The 23,209-nt window shown below is 46.5% G+C and overlaps 1 protein-coding gene across 2 annotated transcripts in view; it reads left to right on the top strand.

Moving 5' to 3' along the window:
• BCL2 (BCL2 apoptosis regulator) overlaps positions 1-23,209 on the top strand; it is a 207,885-nt gene that overhangs the window by 171,841 nt on the left and 12,835 nt on the right. The window contains exon 3 of one of the 2 annotated variants that reach the window (XM_017867152.1): positions 10,662-10,893. The exons of the other annotated variant lie outside the window; for it this stretch is intronic. Coding sequence (XP_017722641.1) covers positions 10,662-10,811 — 150 coding nt within the window. The 3' untranslated portion in view covers positions 10,812-10,893. Of the gene's footprint in view, positions 1-10,661; positions 10,894-23,209 lie in introns of those variants that run through there. 2 annotated transcript variants of the gene reach the window in all.

The following is a 23,209-nucleotide window of genomic DNA, read 5'->3' as shown; positions in this document are numbered from 1 at the left end:
CCTTTCTCTCTCTTTCCCCCTTTTCAAGGCAAATCAGAAGACCGGGTGTGGAAATTCCTGCAGGTTTGCTCTGTGTCGGTTTGCATGTTTGTAGATGGAGTTTCATGCTGTTTCTCACTAGTCGTCTTTTTGTCATCATCTCATCTTGAAACTAGAGAGGAAGGGAATGGAAGAGCAAATTGCTAATATCAGAGACTTCTGGAAATTCCCCTTTTATGGTACATGAATATTTAAGAACAGTTCTCTTTCAGTTGTGTTTTTGTGATTTTGGTGACACTCAGTGTGCCCAGCCCTGCCTCTAGTCAGGCCCCACTGTCCTTCAGCAGCTCCCTAGGGCAGGGGCTGGAGGCAGTGGGATGGGCGGGGGGTAACGTGAATTGCACTGCTTTGGAAAAACAGCCCAATAGAGATCTTTTTTTTTAAAGTAGATAACCTGAGCATAAATCTATACTCACATGATTTTAAATAATTAACTTATCTAGCATATTTTATACACTGATACATCTCACATGAATTAATGACTCACCAGTGCCTAAATGGTGGGTAGATGGGCGGCACTATAAATTTCTATTGGCATTTTGTGTGTCATTGTATATGTTCAGTTCCAGTAATAGCCTGGCTTCCTTGAAGGTTATTTTAAAGGAAGAAGCTTTTTATCCCACGTGGTTTCAGGCGATACCTTATTGAAGATGACTTAGACCTTGGATTCTGGGGCTGGAACAGGCTTGTGTCCACTGCGTAAACAGGGCCAGCACAGCTTCGCGAGGGGTCTCTGAGGAAGGGGCCCCAGTGAGGAGGCAGCTTTTTCTGCTCACTGGCTTGGCAGGCTGCCTGGGGGTCTCGGAGGGTCCAGAGCAACCGACAGCTGGTATGGAGGAGAGCGTGTGACAGCCAGTCCCAAGGCCAGGCTATGAGAGACTATGCTAATTAGCGAAGTCCCGGGTAGGGCCAGGTCACTCGACCACCAGGTAAAAAGTATCAGGTTATTTCTGCCTTGGCAGAAGGAGAAGGTGCATGAATATTACTCATTAATACACCTCAAGGTACCACTAGGTTAGACAACAAAATACCTTCTCCATCCACTCCCCTATTACTTCCTCACTCCCCAAATATCCTTTCAGTCTGCTCCTCCAGCTTGGGAAACCAGGAGGGTCTTCCTACTGGGGGGTGCCCCTAAGGAGAGTGGTGCCTCCTGAGCCTCTGGGGTACAGCTTGTGACCCTCCTCAATCAAATGAATCCCAGGGTTCCAGGCCAGGTGAGTGTAGGTGGACTTGGAACTTTTCTTGTGAAATGTCTTGAGCTGAGTTTCTTTTTCCTGCTACGCTGAACTCTGTATATGTTTGTTTTTGTTCTAATTTTGGCTTCAGAAAAAAAAAAAAAAAAAAGAAGAAAAGAAAAGAAAAAGAATGTTTGGGTACAGTGTAAAAGTTTTCTCAGATCCAGATTGGAAACTCCCTCGTCACTCTGAAACCGGACAGGTGCTGGGCGGTGTTTGTTTCTCTGTCAATAAACAGCAAGCACTTGGCCTAGACATAAACTCCTGCGGTAGCAGTGGTGCACATGGGCCTATTTCAGTGTTTGGGAAGGACTGAAAGGCCCTGAATTAGGAGGAAGGCCTGCTTTTCGCCCCTTCTTTTTTGATCTTCTGATAGAGACCACATAGTGTTCTCTTCATGGTATTTTGATGGCATATGGTGTATAAACACAGGTGTGACCTTTACACAGTGTACTGCGTTACAATTATAATAAGTGAGAGGAGATAAAGCCAGCTGGAGTTTTAAGGTTAACGCTGAAAACAGCGAACGCTAATTTTCACTGAAAACAATGTCACAGAGCAAGGCGTAGGTGCCCCTTTTCAACTGCCGCATGCACGGTTCTATGACCAGCCCCAGGTGACGGGTTTCCACGAAATAAGCCACCTCCTGGGGTACAGAAATACTTAGTGATGCATCCTCTGAGGACCCCCTTCAGGACCATCTTCCTGGGTGGCATATTCCAAATCCTTGTTTGGATGGGAAGGGAGCATTAGGTAACTTCACTTGGAACAAGGTACCATGATTATGTCTGGTCCTGTTTTCGGGGCTGACAGGCCCGGAACACTTCTCCGGGACTCAGTGTCCTTGAGTTTAAAATAAGGGACTTTGACCATATTTCTTCAGTTTCTTGCCTTCTGGTTTTTTAGACAGAGGCTTCGCCCGGAAGCCTAACCCCAAATGCATACTTAATTCCTCGGGAAAACAAAATATTTGTCAGACCCACAATTAACTTAATTGTTTATTTGTGCAAAGGCTTTCTTGTTTAGCTCCAGGACTTGCTATTGAAACTTGAAAGAGGGTGGCCCCAGATTCATGTTCACATGAGTAGCTGTGGTGGCTACTCACCAGCCAGCTCCTGGGAGAAAAAAATGGAGAAGAAAGTGAGGGAAGAAAATGGAGGGCAAATTCTCCAAGGTTTACTCCTCCACCAGAGAGATGCCTCCTGGGCAAGCGCTTCTACCTGGATTCCTGGTTGCCCAGGAAATTGGGGAATGAGGGCTTTGGGTGTGGAGTCCCCTTGGCCGTTATGAAGTCCATGGGGTTGCAGTTACTGAGCAGAGTAAGAGGCAGCCCTCCCCTCTCCACGACGTCTAGACTTGGGAGGAGATTTCTTGGCTTCGGAAGGAAGCTTCTGTTTCTGTTTACGTAAACCTCAGGTGGACGGGGGAGGTGGACGCCAGCGTGGGCTGTTCTTGCAGTGCTCAGATGAGGGCGAGATTGGAGGGGGCCAGTACAAGTGTTGGGCATTTGGGTAGCACCTCACAAGAATCTGTGGCAGTGGTTCTCCATGGGGACAACTTTGCCTTCCAGGGGATATCTGGCACGGTCTGGAGACATTTCTGGTTGCCACACTAGACAAGGGCTGGCATGTCGTGGGCAGAGTCCAGAGAAGCTGCTAAACATCCTCGAGTGCACAGGGCAGCCTGTCCTCCCCACAACAAAGAATTACCTGACCCAGAATGTGATCTAAGTTCTAAAGCCTACTAATAGTTTATAAGTTGAAAGCACTAGATTGACACAAACGGGAAAAGTTATTTGAAGTTTATTTTCCTAAGGGACAATGGGCTGCCACTCCCTTCCACGGTATTGCTGGGTAAGACTCTGTGTTGGCTCTTGCTTTCTTCTCCTCTTTGAACCCCCCCCAACCCCTCCGCCACCCTGTCTGATGCCCTCCGAGCCTTTTTTTTTTTTTTTTTTTTTTTTTTTTTCTCAGCAAGCCTCATGAATATTAACTGGGACACTCAGGGCTAAAATGGTCTCTGGTCTTACTTGAGAAATGCCCTCAAGCAAGAAAAAGAACAAGAGTCCCAAGAACACCAAGTGCCCCTCACCTTGGTCACGCCAATGGTCCACACTGGCCTGGGGAGTGGGGGGAGGGTCCTGGGAGAGGGAGGATGCACCTCTGACCTCCAAGGAGAACATGAGTGAGGGCCCCAGGAAGGGAGAGGGTGTGACAAGCACTCTGGAGAAAGAAAGGAGGAGAGGGTTCAAGGTGACCCTGAGCTCGGGGCAAGATCTGCAGGGCCTGCAATTGGCAGAGTGCCTGGCATCTGGCCAAGCAGCCCTCCCTCTCTCTTCCCCCCTCCACCACCTGCTCCTTCCTGGTGGCTGCATTGCCGGTTCCTCCCAGCGTCTTCTCACCTGCTGGCTCTAACGTCCATCTCAGCCCAACAACCCTGCTCTTCCCTCCCATGCCAACAGGGGGAAGCAGAGAGCAGCAGAGCTGCCTAAAGGCAACAACCCCAGGCTTCACCACGCCTCCCCTGCACTCCTGGGCCCCTGTGGCCTCCATCCCAGCAGCTGGACCCTCTGAGACCCTCCTTCTTCCACCAAGCTCACCCCCCCACTAAGGGCCCTCCCCACTCAATGCACAGCACATTCCACGCCCACCCAACATCAATCATGTCCTGTCTCATGACTCATCCGATACTGTTGACTTGCTGTACAGTTTCTCACCTTTGCAAATGAGGATTTGTCGCCTCCTCAAGTTGACTGTCCCTGGAGGCCAGGAGACCTGCTGTGGCCCTGCTGTCCTGAGCCTTTCTGAGAGTCTCATGTTCAGCTCAGCTCTGCTGATTGGGGACAAAGGACACTGCTATTTGCCCCCTTTGCCCACTCTGTGCTGACCTCCACCGGACATTTGGCATCATGAACCCATGTCATTCTCACCCCAGCCTTTGTGGTTGATGCTGTAGCGTCCTCTTATTTTTATAGATGAATAAATAGAGGCTCAGAGACGTTAGGTATCTTGGGCAAGGTGAAGCTGTGAAGACTTGAGAACATAACTGAACGTCTAGGCTCCTTACCCCACACGGTGTTGCCATTCCAGCCCCAGAAGGTCCTCAGGTTCTTTTGAGATGTGTAATGAATCCATCTTCCTTGAGCATGGCACAATCTTTATGGACCTGTTTAAATAGTTTTAATTTCCATGTGTTTATTCATTCATTCTGCAAACATGCACAGAGCTTTTACAAGGTGCCAGGCACCATCAGAACCTGGGAAAACCAAGATGAAGAAAATGTAGCCAATGCCCCAAAGGAGGAGAGAGACACATGGCAGTGAGTTCACCGGTGAGCCTTGAGGGGGCAGAATAAGAAAAGGGCGTGATGGGGAGGTGAGGGCTTGGTCAAGAAAGGCTTCACAGAGGAGGTGGTATTTGAGCTGAGTGTGGAGAGGTGTGCAAGAGGCAGAGTGGCATCCCAGCCTGAGGATGCATGTGAGCCAGGATCTGTACAGGAACAAGGCTGTAGCTGATGCTGCCAGTAATCACATGGATTCCAAGGCAAGCGCTGGGTGTGGGGAGAGGGGAGGCTGGAGGTGTGAGTCAGGGCCAGCTTGCCCTGTGGATAACAGGAGCCACTCAGGGCATTTGGATAAGAGAGAGGGATGCAACTGCTTTGTGGGTCTAGCAGACCCCCTGGGAATACTCCAGAGGGAAGCTGAATGGGGAAAGATGAGAGAAGATCAGTTCAGAGCTCCTTGCCACTGTCTAGGTAAGCCATGCAGTGGGGTGTACAGAAGTGGTTTCAGTAAGATCGGAAAGAGGAGACATCCTAAGAGACTTACGTAAGGTGGGGATGACAGTGATGGTGTGTCCATAGGAAGAGAAGAGAGAGGAGCTGAGGATTACCCCAGTTTTTCTGCTAGGATGTAGGCTGAGGGCTGTCAAGGGGGCTGATTGGACCCTTAGAGGCAGATTTTGGGAAGGCGTAATCAGTTCCCTTTGTGCTGTGTTGGGTTTGATGTACCTGATGGCTATGCAGATCTATTTGGTTGCAAACTAGGGTTTGAGGCTCGAAAGAGATTCAAGAGTCATCAGCCTAAAGGCTCCACAATAAGGTTATAGCTTAATCCTTTCTATACTATTAAGACTTCATGAATGTCCCAAAATCCACATTCAGGCCTGCCCTTCCCAGAGTCATCATTGTCTTCTAGAAACCTACTTTGCCCTATTTCAGCTGCCCCCCTCTGCACCCACCATTGGCTTTTTGGAGTAGCCAGGTCTGTGTAGAGAATTCTGAATAGAGCATTCCAGGTGGGGACCTCATGGCTTAGTACAAGGTCCGATGTGCTTGCTGTTGGGTAGGAAATCCTGCCTTGATGAGTCTCAGGATTTGGCTGGCCGCTCTGCCCTGGTGATTTCAAGAAATCCCTTCTGCTAACTCCAGAACTCTACTTCCAGGCCCATAGCTGATAGTATACAGGTATTGAGTTTCATCTGAATTTTTTTCTTTAAGAACTTACCTTGACTAATGATGTTAGAAAATAAGATCCTAAAATTAAAAATTATAGACTCTGCAAAAAGGGCTTTACTGGCTTCAAAGGTTTCACACAACTCTTTTTCATATATGCATTTCCTGTAAGCTCCTTGTAAATAAAGAAGGTACCTAGGAAAGGAAAATTGCCATCTCTGACAGTTCATTGAAAAACTGAGAGAGGAATGAGAGGGAGTCATGACTGAATCTTAGCCCCTTTGCTGCCAGGCACTTCACAGAAGTCATTTCATCCTCCTGACCACTCTACAACTACAGCCTTTTATTTTCTCTGTTTTATGAATTCATAAATTTAGGCTCAGAGAAGTTAGAGAACTCATCCAACATTAGTTAGATTTAAGCATTGCAGAGAAGGAGAGGAGAACCGATAACTCGTTCAACTCACTGATGAAGCTAGTAATTTGCAGAGTTAAGGTTCAAGCACAGATCTGTCTGATTCTAATGTTTGTGCTCTTTCCTCTCCAATGCTACTAGCATGGGTGAGATGTGAGCATTCTGGAGAGAGTGAAAAGTGAGAGGCAGAGGCAAAGGCTGAGTCAAATAGTTTTCTCAGATGAGAGAGAGTGGGCAGGCAGTGGATATTCATGCAAGCAAGTTGGAGGCTGTCAGAAATCTGAGCTGAAGTTATGTGGGTATACTCGCATCTTGTAGTCTCTGCTGAAGGACCCATTATCAAATAGGTGGAAAATACAAAAATTGAAGATATGGTGAAGCATTAGCACCTGATTAACCTGGCATCCTGCTATCATAGGTGGTGTGCAATTTCACCCAACCCACGTCATTATGTCTTCCAGGAGAAAAGGAGGCTGTAGTAGGCACTGAGGACAAGCACATGATGGGCTATTGTTTTGCCTCCTGGGAATACTTGGTTGGCCCTTTATTTTTTAGTTGCAAGAAGATTTAGGAGTAGCACTTGGTATGTATGTTGATTTTTTGGCTTTGTACACAAATGTTAGAAAATTCAAGAATAGATTTGGTCATTGTCATGTCTGTTTGCCCTCACCAGACTTGACTTAGGTATGGTTCTTTAAAGTCTCAGGCACTTTAGAATAACTTTGGGGAAGGTATTTACAAATTAATTTTAAAAAACTCTTTCATTTTAACATTTTCTTAAAAGAGATATGTTTTTAAAATTTCAAATACCTAGAATTGGGCAAACGAGGTGTTGCCAAGTGGAGGCTCTGCTGAGCAAATAATGACCACATCAAAACACCAGCCCCAAGGAAGCAGGCTCTGATTCTGCTCCCAGAGCTGCACATTGGTGTGGTGTCAAATGCATGTTTCTAAAGAACTCAAACATTGTTTTCTCTTAGGTAGATAAACAAACTCCTTGATGTCTATTTATGACTAGTTGTTAGTGAGTCTCTTGGAAGTCATACAAAGCAGTAAGAACAAGAAGATGTTTGCAGGTTGGCTTTGAGTAAAGACCCTCTGTTTTGATCAGGGTCTTGGATCCCCGACTCAATCCCCTACGTGAAGTTCTGAGAGTATTTCTCTGATTGTCATCCAAAACTGTCCTGCCAACTGCTGTAGATTAAATAGGTAGGGAGCAGCTACTAAGTTTCCTTCTTCCCTCCAGCAAAGGAGGCTGGCCATGAGATTTAGCCAATGAGCCCATTTAACTCTCTGTTTTCTAGCTCATTTATCCAAGGGTTCAGTGCACCACTGGAAACCTTCATATAACAGAAAGCCAGTGTTTGGGGGGCATTTGGTTTCAACTTGCTTGTGTTTGAACATTTATATTTATAATACTACTAATCTTTAAGGGACTCACATCACATTAAGAGCTTTATCTTAGGCTGCCAAGGAAACTAGCATGTACCCACATGACTGAGAACTATGAGAAATTGGGTTGGGCCTACAGAAAATTAATAAGCTTCGATTTTCATTTCAATTATCTTTTCCGTGAGATTCTGTTTTGAAACCCACAAAGTCAGGCCAAGCCATTAGTATTCCCTATGCACACCTTTATCCTCCCCCTCTAGCCTGTGCTGTTCCCTCCTCTTGCCCCCAGCCCCTCATCTGTGATGAGGGGCTTGCCAGAGTGAACTCTTCCTTGTCTGAACCCTCTGAACCCTCATGGCCACCCCTTCTGCCACCAAGACATTCTTGCTTGTATTGCTTGCTCCTGACCTCATAGAGGAGAGGAATAGTTGCATTTTTCTCTGAATCCACCCCAGGGTTTTGATCATGCCAGTCATGTTACAGATGCCCAGTCATTTCTGCTGGGTTAGATGTTAGTCAGTTGCAGGGTAGATTGGTGTTGGGGGAGGTAGCCTGGCAATAGGCAAAAAGCAGCTTAGGGTCACCGCAGTCAGTGTGGAGAAGGGCATTTTGGGGGTAAATCTGGACAGATAAATTTGACCAATCTATGAGGCCAACTTATAGAAAAAAAACACAAGGAGGGGAAAATTTTCTTTTAGTAATTAGAGAGATTAAAGAGAAGCAGGGAATGCCCCTGATTGCATTATAGAAGAGGAGACCAAGATGACTTCAGAAGTCATTTGTTGAAGGTACACAGAGAGCTCAGTGTGAAGAGTCCCATTTTCCTTCTCAGTGGAGGCACGGTTTAGTAACCTTTGAAGAGTGTTGCCTGTCATGCTAGAAAAATATGACAGGAGCAGCCCAGTGGAGGTTGGAGACCAAATACCCCCTCTCACTCCCAAACCTGATAACTCATTCTTAAGCATCAAATCTTATGTTACAGTCCAATATTTCTGGAAATTTTTCTGCCAGAAGGTCTCCAGAATGTGTTAGCTAAGCTTCAGCTTTACGGGAATTCATATTTAAATCCACTTCTTTTTTCCTACGTGGAGACTGCTGGAATATCAGACTAAAACAGCTCACGGGAAGGCTGAGCAGAGTCTAATTCTAGAACTTGTGGCAGGCTCGTGGGACACAGGAAATACATAGAGGTGATGGTTTCACAGAGGAAGGGGAATGTCACTCCAGAGAAAACTGGAGGGAGCCAAGAAAATGTGGAGAGAAAGTGGGGAATGGCAACCTCAGATGCAGAGGGAAAGAAAAACAGGAGAAGATACACATAGCAATAAAAGAAGAAAAACCATCACAATGCCCACTGAGCAAAAAAGTGATTTTTCTGCTTTTCTTTCAGCCCTCCTGGGCCCACAGCTATTGATGATAGGAGCAGAATGCATTCACTGGTGTCCACTCTTCAGCTGGGTGTTGCTGAAGAAGAGAAGAGAAACCTGAGCCATCTTGCCACCAGATCACTCTCTTTTCATTTTCAGGCTGACCCAAGCAAAATGGGGGAAAATTGCATCTGGACAAAGGAAACTTCTCTTTCTGTACCTAAAAGCCTCATGTCAGGCTGGGCGCGGTGGCTCATGCCTATAATCCCAGCACTATGAGAGGCCGAGTCAGGAGGATCACTTGACGTCAGGAGTTTGAGGCCAGCCTGGCCAACATGGTGAAACCCCATCTCTACAAAAAAATACAAAAATTAGCCAGGCGTGGTGGTGGGTGCCTATAATCCCAGCCATTCAGGAAGACTGAGGCAGGAGAATTGCTTGAACCCAGGAGGCAGAGGCTGCAGTGAGCCAAGATCGCACCACTGCACTCCAGCCTGGGTAACTGACAGAGGGAGACTCTGTCTCAAAATAGATAAATAAATAAATCAACGCCTCATGTCAGGAGAAACCTTTCTGTAGAGAGCCGTATAGTTAAGCACTGTGTTTGGTCCAAGCAAAAACTAGAGAAAGGGTTAGAAATCAGTATTATTGGTGACATCTCCTCTCTTCTTCACTGTTAATCCTCTGCCGGGCACTGTAATAACAGTGTTATTTTTCAGGCCTGAAATGAAAAGTGGTGACTCCATCAAGCAAAGAGTTTGGAAGGAAGGCTGGGTTACTGCATGGTTATTTGGACTCTCCCTGTAAATACGTGAATAGTTTCAGCTTCCCCTCACATGGGTTGAGGGTAGTAGCAGAATGACATCTCCCTGGGCTAGAAGAGAAACAGAGACAGAACAAGCGAAAATTGTCTGGCACAAGCCAGCAGTTACAACTTATACATACAGCCTGGGGCCGGTATGGGTCTGTGGCCTGTTAGGAACCGGGCCGTACAGCAGGAGGTGAGCAGCTCGAGAGCATCACTGCCTGAGCTCCGGCTCCTGTCAGACCAGCGGCGACATTAGGTTTTCCTAGGAGTGCAAACCCTATTGTGAACTGTGCACACGAGGGATCTAGGTTGTACGCTCCTTATGGAAACCAAATGCCTGATAATCTGTGTTGGAACAGTTTCATCCCGAAATGATCCCCCACCCCATTCGTGGAAAAATTGTCCTCCACAAAACACATCCCTGGTGCCAAAAACGTTGTGGACTTCTGACATAAATGAGCTTGGTTCTTTTCTCATAATGTAAACGTTATCAAAGAGATAGAGGTGTCAGCATAAGCACATCGCTGCTCCATGCACACTTATGACTTCGTGGTTCCGGACAGGCCCGTTTAGCTGGGAGTCGCAGCTACATTTAGGGAGGCCACGTGATTGAGTAGAAAGGCAGAATATTTTATGACAGAATTCTGGGTCTGAGTTCTGGTTTCATCATTGATTAACTAGGTGTCCTTGGAAAAGTTACGTATTCTTGGTCATCCATGAAAGACGGGTGACAGCACTAATAACTTCTCTGTGGCTTGTTGGGAGGACCACACCAGATGATATATATAGAAGCACTTTTTTAACAACAGCGTGCCATGTGAATATTTGTTTTTGTTTGTAATAGATACCTTTATAATAATGAGAATGAGAAGGTTATTATTTCATCCTCGCTGTTTGTTCACTGTTTTTATTTAACAACCGTTTTTTTTTTTTTCCCCTATTACATTCCAGGCAGCAGGCCAGAGGCCACGGAAATTCGTTGCCACTTCACAGTATCTCATTGCATCATTGAGAGGTTTACTCCTGATCAGCACCGAAAGACCATTTTTGGCCTTTAAAAATAAAGATGAAAGTCCAAGAGCCAGAAACATTAAGGATTAAGCTAATTTTTAAAATAACAAATGTTTTCTTATATTCTCTTCTTATTTATATGGTGCTGGTAATTTTTTAAATTAGATTTTCCTCTGGGCATTTTATATTAAAAATGATATAGTTCCCTGTCCTTTGTAATTGCATTTCTTTTGATTTTCTTTTATTATGACTTGCATATCACTGACACTTTTTTCCTGGAATGTTAAAAGTGTACATCATCTGGCTAAAAGGAAAAAATACTGACTTAATAAAAATGGAAAAGAGAGAGAGAGAGAAAATGGATATTCTTCTCTTTGGTTCCAAACAAGGCAAAGTCCTCATTCCTCGTTCTTCATACATGCCAAGGTTGATGTCACGGATCCAAACCAGTTTTGAGTTATCTGAAATGGGGAGGGAAAAGCCCAGTTTAGCAATCTTCTGAAGCTTGAAAAACAAATTTGTCACAGTCTGATAACCCAAAAATGACTGATGGATTTTCTCTGCATTTTCCAAGCAGGGAGGGGTCGGGCATGAAGAAGGAAACATTCTGAGAAAAGACTTAAATGTGGAAACTTTTGGTTCAAGAGGGTATCCTGGGAGATATAAGAAGTATCTCCTGGGGGCGTCAAAAGGGAATAACACACTAATCTTGAGTGATGTATGATTCCGTTGCCCGAGGAATAGGGATGAAAACCATAAACTCCTTTAGTTGGGGTATTAACTTATCATCAAAAGTTACCATAAATAATGGATATTGTTTATGGCTGAGAAGTAGGACACATCCAGAGAAGACATCCCTTAATTTTTCATAAAATCATCTCAGTGTTATTGGAATATGGCTTTCATGCCATCTGAGCTGTCGGAATATCTATTGGGTGGATTCTTAAGCAGAAATAGTTGGGACTTTAGAAACCCTGCCTGGGATTCTAATGTCTGGTGCCATGAAGATTTTGGCTTGTGTTTCTTTTGATGTCTAGAATATGAAGAACATTCCTAGCTTCTATATTGCGGCAGGGCACGTCCCGGCTTCTTCTGGTAAAACCCCTCTAGGGTTCAAGCCTCTATTTGCACCAGTAATAAACGTGATGGCACATTGCGACTTTGAATGCAAGCCAGCAGGGCTGCAGGCACCTGTTTCTCCCAGTGCCCCAACTGTATCAGACCCTTTTCATCCTCCGTGCTTTTGATGCACAAACATAAAACGGAGTCCCAGAATCTAAAAGTGATGTCACTTGAGTGTCACCAAGGGCCTTTAGAGGACCACGGGGCATCTCTTCCTGTTACAAACGAGGCTCTCAAAGCCAGGAGAGGTGAATCCCTGGACCACAAATGGAGGAACTGAGAAAGGGCGCGTCGACACTCAGACCCCACAGCTTGCCATTGTGTGGCTTGTGATAGAACCAAAGACATCAGAACAGACCAGCTTATCCGGTTATAAATCTAGGATAACGTGATGAGCTTCAGAGCCAGGGGTTGAGCTCTGCTGGGACTCCTGCCCTCCAAAGGATGTGTTCCATTGCCAAACATTAAAACCTCCGAATTCTTGCTTTCTCGCCAAAAGGTATTGTCGACGTGATGGCAGTGAAGTTATTTTTTTCGCATTTAAAATTACCCTTAATAAAATCACCTTTTTCAAGTGGTGTACCGAGTTAGTAAAACATACCTGTTTGAATCTGTATTCCATCAACCATGAACTTACGCCTGGGGATCAAAAACTTCCTAACACCCACCAGGCATGTGTGTGGAATAATCCTAATACTTTCTTTGCAGTTTCTCAGGGTGTTTCAGTAGGTTAAGATTACCTCCAAAGATATTTAAATGATGTTTCAGGTTCAAACGGAAATGAAAAGCACATAAAGTTGTAAGACGTAAGAATTCCAAGAATTTGGCAGAGGTGAAAACACACAAAGAAAAGATGAAATTTAGACGTTTTTATTCTGCTCATTTATCCAACACAAATCCCTCTCCAGTTGTCCCATAACCACAATGCCAGCATTTAACTCCACAAGGGTTAAAGGAGGCGTGTAGGGCAGGCCTCTGGCTGACTTCAGCGTGGATCACAGGCCTGGCGTCCTGTCAGACTTTCACAGTCAAATGGTAACCACAGTGCCTCGAGTTACCTCGCTCCTTTTCTTGGGGGGCTCAGGGACAGCCCCCATTTCCCCATCGGTGTCCACAACCAGGGTCCTTCCACCAAAAGATGGGCTGGAAGGTCCCTCGCAACTATGGCCAAGCCCTGGCCGCAGCTGCAGAAGTCTCACTTGGTCTGCTCAGCCAACACTTATTTCTTTCTGTATCTGAGGGAGTGGGGAATGAGTGTCTTCCAGGAAACTCCGGCTCTGAGTTTTCTGTCCTAGAATTCAATAGGCAAATGGAGAACGGGTTGTGGGGATCAGAGCTGAGGAATGAACTTCAGCTGATAAAATGCAAGACAAGGAGGGAACAAGAAAGCAAAGGACAAAGAGAAGGAGGAAAAAAATAAAGGGAATTTTGGCAGGGAAAAGGGATTTGGGAGCTAGGACAGGTGTCCTGTCTGAGTTATAGTGAAGGCAAGGGAGCCACGTTTGGGGGATCTCGGGGATCTGGGCCATGTCCAGCCTTTTTTTGTCTCCCACCAACTCCTCGCTGTCTGAGCAAGGTTTCGGGCATCTGGTGTGCTGAGGACAGACCTGAGCTTATAGCCACTGTGCATGATGGATGCTGTGATTCTGCTTTTTTGAACAAACACAGGTTTGTTCATCTTTAATGTGGTGTATTAGAGATGTTGCACTGACCACATTCCCTCTCAGCATGCAACTGCCAAAATGCTGAAAGGAAGTGTTTGGCTTGTTGGGTCTGACTGCAACAATCACAAACTCGCCTCACAAACTTCTGGCCTTCCAGTAACACATCGAACATTAAAGGATTAAATGCTTGGTGAGCATAGCTAGGTTCACGTAAAACATTTGGTGGGTAGGTTCTTAGGAATTTAAAGGTCTCTGCCTTTGTTAAATTATGAAAATTTAAAAAATTTAAGTGAGTAGAGAAAAACTGTTTCCAATCATGAGGAGTCACAAGGGGTGCCTCCAGGAGGAGAGAGACCGTGCAAGGAGCAGGCATCAGGGTAGTGGGTCTAGTGGCCAGGGAAGCCCCCCCCCCATCCTCCTAGATCTCTTGGACAGTAGGGCTAGTGACCAGGGAAGCATCCCCACCATTCCCCTGGGTCTCTTCTTTGAGGGCTTGTGCTCTGTCCATGGTGTGGGAGCCACTCTTGTTCATGCATGTTGCAGACACAACCGCTTTTGATCCAGCAAGAATAGTTGAGCTGATCCCTTGAAAGGATCAAAATCCAGTTGCCACTGTGGAAGCTCTGGGGCCACATATTTTAATATTCTAAATTTGGCGTCAAGTTGGATTTGTTTTTGTGACTCAAGGAAAATTTTATTCTCTTTCACATTCTAGAATTCCCTGTGAAGCAGCCCTGTAAATAGGAGGGCTTTTCCTGAATCATATGGAAAGAATTTCTCTTTGGGGATTTGAGTCTATATCATACAACATTTTAAAATACTCTTGAGATGGCACGTGCAGCCCCAGCAACAGGGCCGGACCACAGTCAGGGGCTTCCAGAGCGTGTCGCACATGTTCCCATGGGATCCAGCCTTGCCCAGTGCCCAGGGCGGGTGGGGGCGGGGGGGATGGGAAAGTCCTGTGACTGGTGGTTTCTCCATGGTCACAGGGTCTTCTTTCTGTTGATGCGGCCCCATTCACTCTGACTCACCCCTGCCCACATACACCGGGCTTGCTTTAGGACTCGCCAGGGTGGCCCCAAACTCCCATGCCACTTCCTTGCCCTGAAACACCATCCTCGATTTCCTTGCTTTTATTTGACGTCCTGAGGGCTCAACTCCTGTCTCACTTTCTGTCCGCCTCCCAGCCCATCTTAAAAACTCTTGGTACATTCCTTGAGCCTTCCCTGTCACTCCTCGGGACTTCCTGTTTAGCCTCTCATATTTATTGCTTGGGGGAGCCAGAGCTGGATCTTGTATGTCTTTTCTGCTTCCTTTGGGAGGAGCAAAATGTAGTTGAAAAGGTACATGCCTGGCAGTCACATAGTCCTGGATTCGAACCCCAGCTTTGCTGCAATGAGCTGTGTGACTTTGAGCAAGTTGTGTGACCTTTCTGATGGCAGTCTCTTCTGTCTAGAGTTGTTTATAAAAGTCACCTTTATGGGCTTTGGCACCACGGTTCAATCTCTCTCCTCATCCCAGATTTAGTGCCTGGCCAGAAGTAGATGCTAAATAAATACTTTTTAAAGTGGTTTGCCTGTGGTTGGATTGCTCAATTCAGATATGTCCAAAGGATAGATCAAAGCTAGAGGAAAGAAAGAGCTAGAAAGAACCATCCAAAGTTAGCACCAGTTATACTATGAAAAACATGTTGCCTGTGTATCCAAGATTGGCCAAGGGGTTTCCTCAGTGGAAATAGCAATTTGCTCGACCTAAAATTTCTCTTGAAGCCTTCACCAGCCCAAACCTGAGCTTCTTCTTACGATGTTAGGTGTGAACATCTCTGAGTCATCCCATTGGAAGAGGGTTTTCCTGAGTACCTGATTTGGGTGATGAGTATGACATCATTCCTAACTTAAGGAGCTCATTATCATGCAGAGTCAAGCTCACTATCTCCCTTGCAGCGCTCCGCACAATACTGGGTGCAATGCAGGTGGCCAGTAAATGTTCGCATCCCTGAATGCAACCTGAGCCAACTCGCTCTAAGGTTTCTGCAATGGCGGCAAAGTTCTGCGGATGCTGCACGTGCATAGGCATGGCCTCTGACCACTCAGCTGCCAGTCCCAGCTGGAATGTTCTGGCTCTGCCCTTTTGCCTGAGGAATAGTCAGTGTATGAAGGCCCCGTAGCACAGTTCAAATCTCATTTGCAATCCAGCCAGCACATACTTGCATCCCTTCTGCAGGCAGGGTCCCCAGGCTCGCCACTGCAAGCTGCAAATGTGTGTGACCCGTCCTGAGCGTTTGACGGGAAGTGACAGTTGCCTTGGAAGTGGATCTCCCAGGGGCACGACTTTTCTCGTGTTAAGTGCCCACTGCCGACAACGCTGACAGGCCTTGTACAGTGGGCACGTGTAGTGTTCTGACCTTGCTCCTGCCCCCAGCAGGCCGGCTTCACTGGCTTCACTGTGAGAGCGTGTCCTTGGGTCAGGTCAACCAGCTGTCAACTGTGCCCCTGGAGGTTGTGCTGATGGAAGATATTTCAGCCCCTCTACTCACTGAAAACTCATCCATGATTGCTTTCAGCTTCTCTTTTTCTCTTTCTCTTTGTCTTTCTGGGCCTCTGTGTCTCCCTTTTCTCTCCCTGAGTTTCTGTTTTTGCTTCTATCTCTAGTTCTATATACGGCAGTATCCTTCTTGCAACAGAAAGCATACTGTCAGATGTCCTTCACCGTAAACAGCTATTCATATGAGAGGCCACGCTGGCATGTCTTGTCCATGTGTTAATGAGCCAGGATCCAGAACCACAGGCTGACCTGGCCCGCCGTTTACCTGTCCTGGTTCTAACAGCTGCTGCCACTGACAGAGGCTGCATGTGCCTTGTGATAGAGAGGTCTGCTGTCTTCCCTGGGCACAGGAAGACTGTCTGATGAGGAAGGAAGAGGACTGTCAAGGAGCCAAGCAGTGTTCCTTGAAATGCATCTGGTTTTATTCATGTTGAGTCCTTCCAGGTGAACTGAACTAAATCATAAACTACAAAATGAAAGCAGATTTTTCTTAGCATGCCCATATGGAGCTCACTGAGGAGTTCACCACCATCCGTCAGCTCCCCTTGTCCCCCAGAGCACAGAGGATATAATTGTTCTTCTCTCACTGATCGGTAGATTGATGGGGTAGATAAGAAGCCTCTCCCATGGGCTTCTCAGAGGATCATCGCAGTCGCTTTGACAGTCACAGAATGACCCATTGAGCAGAACTGGGGAGCTGGGATCCGAGTAAGACTATTATACGTTGGGGTGCTTTTAAGTGGGATGTGAGCAGGCTGTGAAGGTTCAGCCGTTTGTGACTTACCTGCCCCAAACCAAGAACAACAGAACCAGCATCACCCGGGGTGCATCTGGTCCTCGCCAGATGTCTGGGCCTGCGGTAGGTCATCAGGGCTGCCTGGAGCCAATGCAGTGTGGCGCTTCCAGAAAAGATGCCCAGGCTGATTTCTTAACCAGTCCCGAAAAGCAAGTGTCAGACAAGGCAAGGCTAGAGGCTGGCAGTGCCCAGCTGGCTGAGGATGCCGCCTCCTCCAGCCTAGTCTGCTTTGCTCTTTTTCTTCTACATACCCTCCTCCACGTCTGAGGCCACTTTCAGCAAGTTCCTATTAGGACATGCAGGTTCTTTGTACTCCCCCTACCACCAGCCTCAGTCAACACTTACTGATTTAAACAAGTGAGAACCAAACATTTGGCCCCCAACTCTGGCCCTCCACGTTTAATAAATGAAGGACTCCCTCCCCTCACTGCCCCCAGCAGCGACGTCCTGATGACAGTGATTAGGCCAAGCTGCAGAACTTAACAAGCATCTGCTTTCAGTTCCCATTTTTGGCATATTTTCATGAATTAACTCTTGCAGTGACAAAAATAGAGGGAGGCAGCCTGGGCCATGCCCCATGTTCACGAGTCACATGGCAGGCACAGGGGACACAGCACACTTGGCCCAAATCATGACCTCCAAGTAGAGCATACTTGCCTGTGGCTAATCCCTGTGGAGCCCACAGTGATTATGTTCTGCTCACATACGGAGACAGGTATGGACAGTGGCGTGGGGTGGGGAGGAGAGCCACACCTGTGGCTCCAGATCCCAAGAAAGAACAGTTGGTGGATCTATTCCAAACACCAGTCTGCCCATGGAATCCCCAGCCCCTGTCAGGCAGTGGAGAGTCCTGTTCGGTATTGAGGATAAGCAGAGCTTCCCACCTGCTCCCTACTTTGAGCCACACGGATGTCACCAGTTCTAATTAAAATTGACATGAGAGGCAGAGGGCTTTGTGGGCATATGGGGGTTGGGGTATGGGACAAATAACCTGGATTATGCTTATAAAAGCAAAGAGATTGAAAGCACAGAGGCACATCAGAGGTCACAGCAGCTTGACTGCTATGCCAAGAAAGACCTCCTCCTAACTCACAGCAGGAGGATCTGAGGCCAGGTGGGGAGAAGACCAGTGGAGAAGTGGCGGATGGAAGAGATGGACCACACAGAGAGGAAGCAGGAGATCCTTGGCAACAGTTACAGTAACACAGCTCTGGCATGCACCAACAGAACCCAAGTCGCATCCTCAAGGATGCACGGGAAAGGGTGCAGAATAAGGTCACTGACTAGGTAAGCCCAGATGGTAGAGCAGAGAGAGACTTCTTAGAGGTTTGCTACGGTGGAGTTTTCAGATGAGGAAAATGGAAGGACCCAGGGGTGACGTGAGCTGCTCACCTTACAAGGAGGAGCGCCTCGATTGCTGCTCACACATCCGACCCCTAATTTCTCATCTAGAACACAAGCCACGCCACCTCCTACTGCAGTTCTTCCTTTTTTTCTTTTGGAGAATGACAGTGATGCACATTTTCTAACCAGCAGACTCCCATTCCTCATATACTTGTGAGCAGAGGATCCATCACAAGCCAGTACTTCTGTGGAATTCCATATGGTATAAAAATAGTTTAGTACCTCTTCATGTCGTGTAAGGAATGTAATTAAGTTCTTTTATTGGGATATAGTTCACATGCCATAAAATTCCATTTAAAGTGATCAGCGCATTGATATTCAAAAGGTTATACAACCATCACCATTAGCTAATTCCAGAACTTTTCCATCACTCCAAAAAGAGGCCCGGTACCCATTAGCAGTGACTCCCTAGTCTCCCCATCTCCCCATCTCCTGGGAACGTCTAATCTACTTTTTGTCTTTATGGCCTTGCCTATTTTGGACATCGCATATCAATGGAATCATACAGTGGGTGGCCTTTTGTGCCTGGATCCTTCACTTGGCCTCATGTTTTTGAGGGTCATCCATGTTGTCACATGTGTCAATGCTTCACTCCTCTTTTTGGCTGAGTTGTAAGATTCCACTGTGTAGGTAGACCACATTTTGTTTATGTGTTCATTAGTTAGTGGATATTTGGGCCATTTCCACTTTTGGCTATTATGAATAATGCTGATGCGAACATTTGTGTACAAGTTTTCCTGTGAACATGCACTTTCAGTTCCTTTGGGTGTACTAGGAGTTGAATTGCTGGGTCATGTAGTGACTCTGTTTAACTTTTTGAGGAATCAGCAAACTGTTTTCCCACAATGGCTACACCATTTTACATTCCCACCAGCAATGTGCAAGGGTTTCAGTTTCTCAACATCCTCGCCAACACTTGTTATTATCTATTTTTAAAATTAGAGCCGCTCTAGTGGATGTGAAGTGACGTCTCCTTGTGGTTTTGATTTGCATTTCCCTAATGACTAACGATAGTGAGCATCTTTTCATGCACTTACTGGCCATTTGTGTACCTTCTTAGGTAAAATGTCTACCAGAATCCTTTGGCCTTTTTAAAAATTTAGCTAGTTAGGTTTTTATTGTTGAGTTATAATAATTAAGTTTTTTGCTGGACATATTTTCATGTCCAGGACAATATCATAAAGTGTTAAGTTTGTCACTTTATGTTTGGGGGGAAGTATCACTTCCCCCGCAAACAGTGAAGTAGCATAAGCCCAAAACAAGAGAGGGCTGAGCACCAAAATAGGCAGGGCCCTCAGAAGCTCTAGCCAGAAGAAGGTAATGGAATGAGGAAGGTAGGAAGAAAAATGAAGAAACATTGTTTTAAAGCCAAAACACTGGAAAGCAGGTGACTGAGACCTGTGTGTATATAGGCCCTTTCTTTAGAGCCTCTTCAGGTGTACCTTAAAATGAGGACAGTAGCATGGGCCTCTTCTCTCCTGGCAAGGCCACTGCTGGGCAAATGGACCTACAGACACAAAGTGCTTTGAATTCAGTACTGAGAAAATTCTCAGGCCCATGGAAGCCACTGGGAATATTACCGAGCAGTTACTATAGGGCAGGGTGTGTGTCTTGTTTAGCTTTAAGCTAAATATTCAACACCTTACAAAAATATGTTTGGTTACTGAACGAATAAGCCCGCTGAAGTTGAGATTTCAAGGTCATATAGATACGGCACTTAGTCTCTCTTGTTATGGTTTATTACATGAACCTGGTGAACCAAATAGCATAACTATTAACATATTTTTAGCACTTTTTGCTATAAATGCATTTCTTCACCCATTTCAGAAGTATGTCTTTTGAATTACTGGACTGACCACAGCTTCTTGCAGGAGGGACATGAGCCCACAGGTGCCCTGCCGTATTTGCATAGCTAGTGCGGCAGCAGGGAATTTGGCTCTGTGCTTCCCTCCAGATACCACTTTCTACCCCAGCCCAGAAGGTCATTAGACTAAGGAATCCTCTGAGGTCCATCTCTGGAATAGCTAGCTCCGGCTCAAGTCTCCATTAGCAGGTGGTTGGGGCCAAGCTTCCTCTGCCCTGGCCCATGGCATAAGCCATCTTTGCACATTATTTTCAAACTGTGAAAATAATGCTGGAGAAAGGAAGCACCCATTTGCGCTTCTCATTTTTCAGCCTCCCCAACTCCTGAGGGCCCCTGCCTGATTTGCATTCTTAGCTAAATTTGCATAACAGAATACACCAGAACGTCCCTGGACCAACTGTGGTAAGCGGGCAAGTTTTGTTTTTGTTTTGTTTGGGTTTTTCATCTCCTGCCATGTCTCCAGCAGGTTTCTAGTTACATCCAAATGACGCAGAGATTAGGTTTCACGTATGTCATTGGCTCATGATTCAACCAGCCCCTCCCCCTGGACCCAGAGTTCCTCCAAGATCAACCCCTAGGCACTGGAGATGGCTTTGGGGAGTAGCCCTCGCCAGCCCGCCAGCCCGGAGGAAGGCAAATCCTTGTGCTTCTCACCCTCCCGTGCCTCTTCGCCATCTCCGGCCCAGCAGCTGTGTGTCCTTCAGTTATATGCTCAAGGGTTATTTTTTTCCCCCTTCCTTTTCCCCCAAACCCGGAAACAATATTTTGGGAGTAAAGGGAGGGTGCGGGAGGAAGAGTCACAGGGGACAGAAGCAAGAGTGCAGCTGCCAAAGCCACGCTGCTCTGCAGACGGAACCCTCTAGACTCATTCAGCACAATGTGGCTGTGGAGGAAATCCTGCTGAGCCTATGATAAGGGGGGAAATGGAGTCACTTCCTCACCAGCTGCTTTATTCAGGTAGAAAAAAGTCCTCACTTCCTTGCGTGTGCTCTGCCGGCCACCACTCCCAGCGGCCAGGGTGGCTTGCTCCCCCTTTTGCTCTGAGCCAACTCTGGTGTCAGAAGAATATTGCTTGACTTTGTGGAGAGGTCTCTCTGCAAGACGAGTGTCTGTCTACCCCACTTCCTCCTTCGCGTCCTTTCTCTTTCTCCTGGCATCCTCGCTCACCTGACAGTTGCATGTCATACACTCTGTGCGACTGCAGTAGTCACAGATAGTATTGCCAATGCGTCTCCAGCCCCCTTGGTGGAATCTAGGATCAGGACGCACTCAGTGGTCTCTGTGTTTGCATAGATGTCTAGAAACAGCCTTTGACCTCTGGTCATCTCCCCTGCTCTGCACCACGGGCACTGATGCTGCCCCTCTTGCCAACGCCCTGCTATTGTTCTTTCACCCTCTTAGGCAGCACTTGTCAACGCTTGTCTTCCTAATACTCCAAACACAGCAGCAGTCTCCCTGACAGAGGGGTTAGTGGCCAAGTGAGTTTGGAAAATGCTACTCCCTTTCTTGGAAAATCAAGCACCTGTGAGTGGGGGGTGATAATTTTTAGTAACCAATATAGCAGGGACACTGACCAGCACTGACCAATCAGATCCCTCTGTGTCCTTGGGAACGGACTAAACATCAGTCCCTGGGAGGAAGACACTAGAGGCTGCTGCTGAGGAAAAAAGAAACTTGAATTTTATCTAAGCCAGTCCTTTATCTGGCCTCTGAATACTCCCTTTTTTTAAAAAAAAGTTATCTATTAGGATGTTTGAAAAATCTGCCGTATAGTAAAACCAATCAATTTATTTCAGCTCCACAAACATTTGTTGAGTTCCTAATATATGACAGACACATTCTCCAGGGATCCAAAGATAAATAAAACATGGTCCTGCACCTCCAGGTGCTAATAGTTGAAAGGGGAAGGCAAACATGTAAACAGATGATCTTCGTATAATACTGTGAACAGGGAACAGCCAAGGATTATTTAGTTCAACGTAGGGATTTGGAGAAAGTTGCTTGCAGAAAATGATTGAGCTGAATCTCTGAATGAACCAAAGTTGACTTAAGAGTAACAAGCTGAGCAGGAGGACTAGGTTGGAGCCAGGGCATTGGGAACCTTAGACTTAAGCATGGAAGCAACAGACTTGTTTCTGAATGGATCACTCTGGCTGCAGTACATGGAAGAGGTTTACAGGCAGACCACAAGACTCAGACCAAGGCAGACGGAACCCTCTAGACTCCCTCTGCAGACGGAACCCTCTAGAGGGTTCCTGGGGAGAGAAGGTAAAGGGGAAGAGAAGTGTTCAGGTGGTAAAATCGGCAGTGCATCTACTGCCCTGTTCTGTCCTGTCCCCTGGCCATTACCACTTTAGTGCTCACTAGCTTGACCTCCAGCTATAAGAGATATGGCATCTGCATCTATTTCTTTGATGGGTACTTCACCTGTGACATGACCAGCTAGGAGTGCTGGGGTATTGACATTCCATAGGAGCAACCTTCAACCAATGAATAGCAGGAGTTGGTGTATAAATACCCCAGCTCCCTAGCCCTTCAGTGGGTTAACAAGAGATGCATGGTCTACACTAGCCCTCAGATTTCCCTGGCAGGAGTAAGCTCTGTTTGCCAGTAGCAATAACTTGCTTGATAAGGTAACTCATGCATGGGTCTTTTCCTTTTTTCTCTTCCTTCCCTGCTCCCCTTAGAGTTCCTAGCATCATCTCCCAAATAAACCACTTGCACTCGAATCTTTGTCTTAGGGTCTGCTTCTGAGGGAACATAACCTATGGCCATGGGATTTACTGATGAATGAATGTGGGGCATGAGGAAGAGAAAAACATCTAGGAGACTCTCAGGCTGTAGGTTTACTTGATGCCATAGCCAGCTTGAAGACAGGAAGAGAGGGAGGCTTGATGGAGGGAGTGATGATAGCTTCAGTTTGGGGCAGGTTGATCGAACTCCTTAGGGGATGTCTTGGAAAGCAATTGGAATAAGTATTTGGCAGTTAGGGGAGAAAGTGAGACTGGATATAAAGATGTTAGGGACATTATCATAGGGGTGGTATTAACACCAAGAGAGTGACAGAGATTGGCCACAGAGAGAAAAGAAAATA

Source organism: Rhinopithecus bieti, unplaced genomic scaffold, assembly GCF_001698545.2.
Source record: "Rhinopithecus bieti isolate Rb0 unplaced genomic scaffold, ASM169854v2 scaffold_2554, whole genome shotgun sequence".
NCBI classification, from domain to species: Eukaryota; Metazoa; Chordata; class Mammalia; order Primates; family Cercopithecidae; genus Rhinopithecus; species Rhinopithecus bieti.
Note: the sequence above shows the minus strand (reverse complement) of the source record. Positions and strands in the feature narration are given on the sequence as shown.